Here is a 6881-nt window from a genome sequence, read left to right as displayed (position 1 = left end):
TACAGTACATGTAACATGGTGGCTGCATAAACTGAACGAGATGTGGCGTGCTGCACTGACCACCCGGGTCCGAGTCTCCTTAAATCCAAGTGTGTGCTATGCCTATATGTAATCAGGTGCAGCTTAAAAATGCGTGGGCATGTACTGAAAGGAACAAGGTAGCTAGAAATCCGATCGACTAAATTTGGGAGAAACTAAATCGAGCCAACAGAAAAAAGAAACAGAGCAAGATTTGAGCTGTACCTGCACAGTCTTACATGGTGGAACTGGCATGAGACTTGCTCAGATTCAGTCAGCAGGAATTGTAAGTGTAAAGCAGATCATCTTGGCTGTTACACACAAAAAGAAAAGACAGAGTACAAATTAATTAGCACATCACACTCCATAGTACTACTAGTTGAATGAAAGAGAATTGATTAGCTGACCTGATGTTTGTGGTCACCACTGCATAGGATCGTGAGCTCCCTCCCGCTGATGATTCCCCCGTTGCTTCTTCCACTTGGACGACGACGTCCCCCTGGTCGTGCTCGTTTCGGTCCATCTTCAGTCGCAGCACGGGACTGTTGGGGTGTGCGTCCACTTCACTTTGTAACATAGCAAGCTTTGCCACTCGACCTTCGTCGCCAAGTGCTATCTCCTTGAGATTTGGAAGCTGGTTGACTCCAATAATTCCTGATGCCAAATTGCACACAGCGATATCTATCATTGCCAGCTGGGGTGAGGTGCCATCCTCAAATTTCAACTCACTCAGTCCCACCAGATCACAAATACCAACCATCTTGAGATTTGGGAATGCCCCCGTTTTAAACGCCAACTTCTCCCCAATATAAGAGCTGGGTCCAAGACGAAGGTGCATGAGGTTGGGAAGTGACCCTAGTATTTCCATGATTTTACCTTCTTCCTTTATTACACTGGCCCCTAAGTAAAGCTTGACCAAATGCATCAGATTGCCAACCCAGCCAGGAATCTCTCCAAGGAATCCACCCAACTTCAGACTCCTCAACAGGGGAGGAGGAGAGGAAACAACATGCACCCACCCGAGTGACCCAGCCACTTCAAGGGAGCGGAGGCAAGTGAGCTTCTGCATGGCATCACACAGTAGCTTGCATTTTTGCTTGCTGGCCCCTTGTGTAACCACGCTCAGTTTTCTCAGCTGCACAAGCTCACGTAGCTCTTTAATTGCTTTGCAACTAGTTCGGCTGATGTCCACAACCTCTAGTATTTGCAACTCTTTCAGTTTGCCAATTCCTTTTGGCACCCTCACACCATCTGACTCTGTCCAACGGCTAGACCATCCCATGTGAAGCTCAGCAACTAGCTTGGCGCGCTCACTAGGACCAAACAAAGGTGTGAACAGAATTGGCACTAAAATTGTGCCCGTCAAGCAATTCTCGAGGCCATCCGAGTCAAAGATATCATAGGAATTTCTTCTGGTACAACGGAGACTATGTAGACTCTTGAGTTTACAAATCTCAATTGGCAGTTCTGTAATATAACTGTCTCTAATGTTCAAAGTGCGCAAGCCTTGTAATCTCCCTATGGATCTAGGAAGTTTATAAATATTTGAATATCCTGGAGGATCAGAAAAATTCAGATACTTCAAGTGGCGAAACAATCCTATGTTGCTAATATCCTTCTGTGTGACTTGAAACTGTGCATTCTCTAGATCCAAGGCCCGGAGCATTCTCATGTCAGGTGAACAAACTAAAGGTGATGGACCCAATGATCTCTCACCAAACACAGTTACTGACCGGACGTGGCTCCAATCCATATCTATCTTTTGGCACAAGCTACCATGGTATGCTACATGTCGGAAGGTCTCCTCCATAGCACCAGTTACATTATGTCCCGCCACATACACAAAATTTTCATCTCTAGAAACTGAGATCATGACATCACGCACAATATCATGGACTCGACAGCTCTTCACAACTCCTTCTATGTTCACCCTTGATGGTTGAAGCATGCTTCGGTTGATTAACTCATTAAAGTAACCTTTTGCCACATCCTCAATGTTCACCCCAGTCCCACCCCTAATCAACCCCTCGGCAATCCATCTTTCTACTAGACGCCTCATCTGGATTTCTGAATCCTCGGGAAAGATGCTTACGTATAATAAACATGGCTTAAGATGAGATGGCAAGTGGTTGTAACTCAAAGTAACCATCATCTTCATAGCTTCAAGGCTTGGGTTACTCTCAAGCTCAGACGGGAGTTGGTTATAGACGTGCTCCCACTCTTCTATCTTTTTAGTGGCAAGGATCCCTCCAATTGTGAGTATGGCCAGTGGTAAACAACCACACTTTTTAACTAGTTTTTCAACTATGCTCTTGAAGTTTTCATCTTTGTCCATGTCTTCAAATATTTTCCTACTCTTTTTTAGTAGCAAATTTGTGGCCTCGACTACCTCCAAGGTTTTAAGGTGGTAGACAAGGGATTCAAGAGTACATTCTTTTGCTAAGCCAACATCACGTGTTGTTACTATTATCCGACTACCTTTCTTGTTACTATTAGGAAAAACAATATCTTTCATCCACCTCCATATATCTATTGTCCACAAGTCATCAAGAATAATAAGGTACCTCTTATCCTTAATCTCCTTATTGAGATACTCGGCGAGGTCCTTTGCTTGTACCACCTTCCCTTCAAGTTCTTTCAACAAGTTCTTCAGTGAATCTCCACCGAGAAGTTGCCTGATCATATCCTTGAGCATTTCTATCTTGAAAAATGACTGTGAAACTGTGATCCAAGCACAACAAGAAAAGTTATTCACAATATCTTCCTTACTTTCGTAAGCTTTTCTTGCTAGAGTAGTCTTGCCTAAACCGCCCATGCCAACGACACATATAACTTTGGCATCACCATCTCTAGTGTTGACATCCATCAGCTTAATCAACTCCTCCCTAGGCTTCCTAAAGCCCACAAGTTCTGCTTCATCAGTGTTGCTTGCCGAGTGATTACGTACATCTTCTATGCAAGAAACCTCCTTATCACTAGTCATTGAGGCCTCTATCTTGATCAAATTGTAGCGTGCATTCCTGCTGCTCACTTCTTCAACTCTTGATTTCAGGTTGCGAATTTGGATAGCAATCCTACGACGATCTTTGAGCTTCCTAAGACGTTTCCTCAGGCTTTGACTCCTCACATGGACCATAAATTCATCAAGGCAATCTTCGATATTGTAGGACAGATCCCTTACTTGCTCTGCCCACACCTTCAGCAGCATGTCTCTATTCTTCGTTGCTTCAGCACCTGCCAAGAATGCCTGCATCGTCTTTAGCTCGTCTTTGATGAACCTGCCAAGCAAATTAAAGTGAGATCGAGAACAACCACTATTGTCATTTTGTAGCTGGTGGTATGCGTGCGACAATGGATGAGAAAATTTGCTACATCCATGAATAACGGAAAAATCAAACAATGGGAATGGGATCTAAAATATTCTTAACAAAACCTATATATTTCCTAGATTGTGTATTACTAAGCTGATGTATGACTTATAACCAATTAAAAGAGTCATGGCGCAAATGGATGCATGCGTACACATAAGCCAGCTGGCAATAGTTTAGACTGAAACTTAGTTTTTGGATTGATTTTTGAATTGGTTTCTATAGGTTTGGTCTCTATTGGTTTGAGATGGAAACCAATTCGGTTTGGTTTGGGTTGTGCCTAAGAATGGACTGGATAGGTTTTGGTTGGGTTCAGATTTCTCATTTCAAAATAAGTGCAAACTATGGTTTGAGACCAAGTTAATCGATTAGTCTGAGCCGCCAATTCCCCCTCCAGCCAAACTTCCGAGACGCCATCGAACTTTGCTGTTGCTGCCCACACACGCTGCAAAGACGATTCACGTACATACGTATTCTATACACGGCAAGACGTGCACGTCTGGCTACAGAGTCGATCAACCTGCTTGTGTGCTAGCTTCCTTGGGCTAGCTTTGCACTTGTTCGTGTTTGCTCTCGGGAGGATCCAAGCTTCTAGTGCTTTAAATCGAACAGCCATTGCGGCCTACCGGAGCCCATCCTCGCCATGTCTGATATAATTCATGACGTGCCTTCTCATATGGCTTTGTCCACGGTTTGAATCTGTGGGTTCAATCCAAAAGTTGGAAACAGTTTGGACTGGGTCGGATGAAGAGCATGTATAATTCGGTTTGGTCTAGATTCTAGCTGAAACTATCTGGGTTGGTTTGGTTTGGATGTGCGGCGTGTATTCCTATAGATTGGACTGGTTTTAGTTTGGATCTCAAACTATTCCCAGGTTTACCCACATACCAGATATCCTTCTGCACACCCATCACCAAGCTCAGCTCGGCGGCCGCGGCAGAAGCGGCCTTGCTGATAGCGCCCCCCAGCATGGACCTCGCCATGCTTACCACCGTCTCGGCCATGTCCGGTTGTGGCTGGATCCTCGCAGAAGACTTCTTCCCTTTCTTTGTGAAAGACCGTCACAAAGTTGAGCTTACAGCCTCACACTTGGTGGATGTCGAGGACAAAGGACTGGGTGCGGCAAGAAATGCAAGGTTGCATTGCTGTTTTCGTTGTACCATACAGGCAAACCACAGTGCTGCTATAGGGAAAGGGGATTGCTGAGTTTGGCCCTAATAGGCAGACACGAGAATAGGCAAGTAAGCCGGATCTGATCGCATGCTTTAGGCCGGTTCCCCCAAAATTGAGATGGTTAATTAGTCGGGGAATGGTCTTAACAACACACGATGTACCCGAGGTGCACTCTAAAGCATATTCTATACTTGAATAAACTTTGACAGCTAAGTATCTTCATATAAAAATTATCGACGTTGCTTGCAGCTAGGTGGCGCCTCGTCGACATCAAATTAGTACACATAAACTTTGTCATTTTGTGGCTCAATTATGGATGCATTAGCTAGCGGCGATTATCACAACTAACTCCAATGGGAATTTCTATGGAGAGACTAGCTCCACCAGCTGGCCGGCCGGGTCTTGTTTAAGAGAAAATACAATAAAGTGAGTGTAGGTAGGAGAGAGAAGAGAGGCGGGTTTAAAACTCAGCCCATCTAGCTTTTGTATGCTAAACAAAATAAGCACCAGTTAGAACTCACCCCATCCACCATGTTCTCCGTAACAATACACGGTCGATCTGCTCCGTGAGCTTAGACGTTAGCACATCCTTTCCTCTAGATAAACTTATAAGCCTCTTACTTTTATCAAATATCAAGTGGGTCGCTGGATGACATCTCAACAAGCAATTACTAGATGTTCCGTGGGCGTTAATTAATTCATAATACATATTAATTTTACAATTTGGTAACTCAATTGTTTCTAAAATCATCAATTACCGTGAACTTAGCTAACATCGTGATTATCACAGTCGGCCAAATTTCTAAAGGAAGACTAAATCAATACAGCCGGCCGGCCGGCTCTTGTTTATTTATCATTATCGACCCATCGCATCTTAATTAGCATCGGTAACCATAATAAATATATGGTGAAGGTACATGATTATGATATACAGTCAGTAGTGCAGAACCGGGCAATAGCACCGGTTCGTAAGGCCCTTTAGTGCCGGTTTAGGAACCGGCACTATTATTTCGGTACTAAAGGCCCCCCCCCCTTTAGTACCGATTCAGCACGAACCGGTGCTAAAGGGGTACCACGTGGCATGGGCCGGGAGCCCTTTAGTACTTGTTGGTAAAACCAACCGGTACTAAATGGTTGTGGGTTTTTGTTTTATTTTTTATTTTTCAATTAAATTTGTGTTATCAATTTAATTAAGAATTGTTTTACGTTATAATGAGTTGTAGTCGTCATCATCATCATCATCATCGCATATTAATAAATAAATAAACTCTAGCTAGCTAAAAATCATCGTAGTCGTCTAATTACCACTATTTAATCATCATAGTCATTACCGATAGTGTAATCATCATCAACGTTGGCTAGCTTAAAGAGGAAACATTCACTTTGTAACAGAAGCAAAGAGATATCATCAAGTTCAACATAATCATCACCAACACTACTAGAAAAAACCCTACTAATGGCGCACCTAGTATGGCTATTAATGGCGCATCTGTGGTGCGCCATTAATAGCACGCCATTAGTAATTTTTACTAATGGCGCACCACCTGGTGCGCCATTAGTATCTGGTATACTAATGGCGCACCTCGGGTGCGCCATTAGTATAGGCCAGGGTGCGCCATTAGTATGCCTCCCAGGGGCCATGTATACCCAGGTGCTTTGGCATACTAATGGCGCACCACCTCTGGATGCGCCATTAGTAACCGCAGCATACTAATGGCGCACTGCCCAGTGATGCGCCATTAGTATGCATTGTCATACTAATGGCGCACTGTCTTGTGATGCGCCATTAGTATGAATATTAGGTTTATTTTTATTTTTTTATTTTCTGTTTTTTGCACAGGTTACAAAATGTATAATTTGACAAAATATAGACAGCACACATCAACAACAGATTCATCAAATACAATAGAAGATTAGTCTTTGAATACAATTCATCATATTAGTCTCCGAATACAATTCATCATATTAGTCTCCGAATTGAAAAGACCGAACAAAGATAGAACATTATATTACAAGTCTCGAGACCGCGAGTAGCGAGTCTGTCTTCACATTACAAGTCGATATCGATCATCTAAACTACCATCACATAGAAGAGAGCTGCGGTCATCACGATGAGCATCATCACGATGAAACTCGTCTTCATCCGGTTCCTCCAACGCTCCCTCCCCTCTCCCGCTAGATAGCGGGCGTATCTAGATTCGGCCTCGGCCCTAGTGGTGTACCCTTTGTAACTGTTACCGTTGAATCGGTGAACCTGTCTCCGACACTCCTCCCAGTCATCGTAGACTCCGGGAACCTTACCCTTGTACACGACATACGTCG

General features: G+C 43.7%; 1 protein-coding gene across 1 annotated transcript; it reads right to left on the bottom strand.

Moving 5' to 3' along the window:
- Positions 1-292: 292 nt before the first annotated feature.
- On the bottom strand, positions 293-4390 carry LOC123152838 (disease resistance protein RPP13-like). The gene is made up of 4 exons (XM_044572253.1): positions 4275-4390; positions 1788-3296; positions 426-1331; positions 293-329 (listed from the first exon to the last, which is right to left on the bottom strand). Exons 1-4 carry the CDS (start codon positions 4388-4390, stop codon positions 293-295), a joined length of 2568 nt encoding a protein of 855 aa, XP_044428188.1.
- Between the last annotated feature and the right edge of the window lie 2491 nt (positions 4391-6881).

This window comes from Triticum aestivum, chromosome 7A (genome assembly GCF_018294505.1).
Source record: "Triticum aestivum cultivar Chinese Spring chromosome 7A, IWGSC CS RefSeq v2.1, whole genome shotgun sequence".
Taxonomy (NCBI): Eukaryota; Viridiplantae; Streptophyta; class Magnoliopsida; order Poales; family Poaceae; genus Triticum; species Triticum aestivum.
This window is presented reverse-complemented; position numbering and strand designations above follow the sequence as displayed.

Coding starts and splice junctions, on each gene's coding strand:
- LOC123152838 (XM_044572253.1), bottom strand. CDS start 4,390: ATGGCCGAGACGGTGGTAAGCATGGCGAGGTCCATGCTGGGGGGCGCT. Junction 1,332..1,787: donor GTAGCATACCATGGTAGCTT/GTGCCAAAAGAT, acceptor GTTTGGTCCTAG/TGAGCGCGCCAAGCTAGTTG. Junction 330..425: donor GTGGTGACCACAAACATCAG/GTCAGCTAATCA, acceptor TGTGTGTAACAG/CCAAGATGATCTGCTTTACA.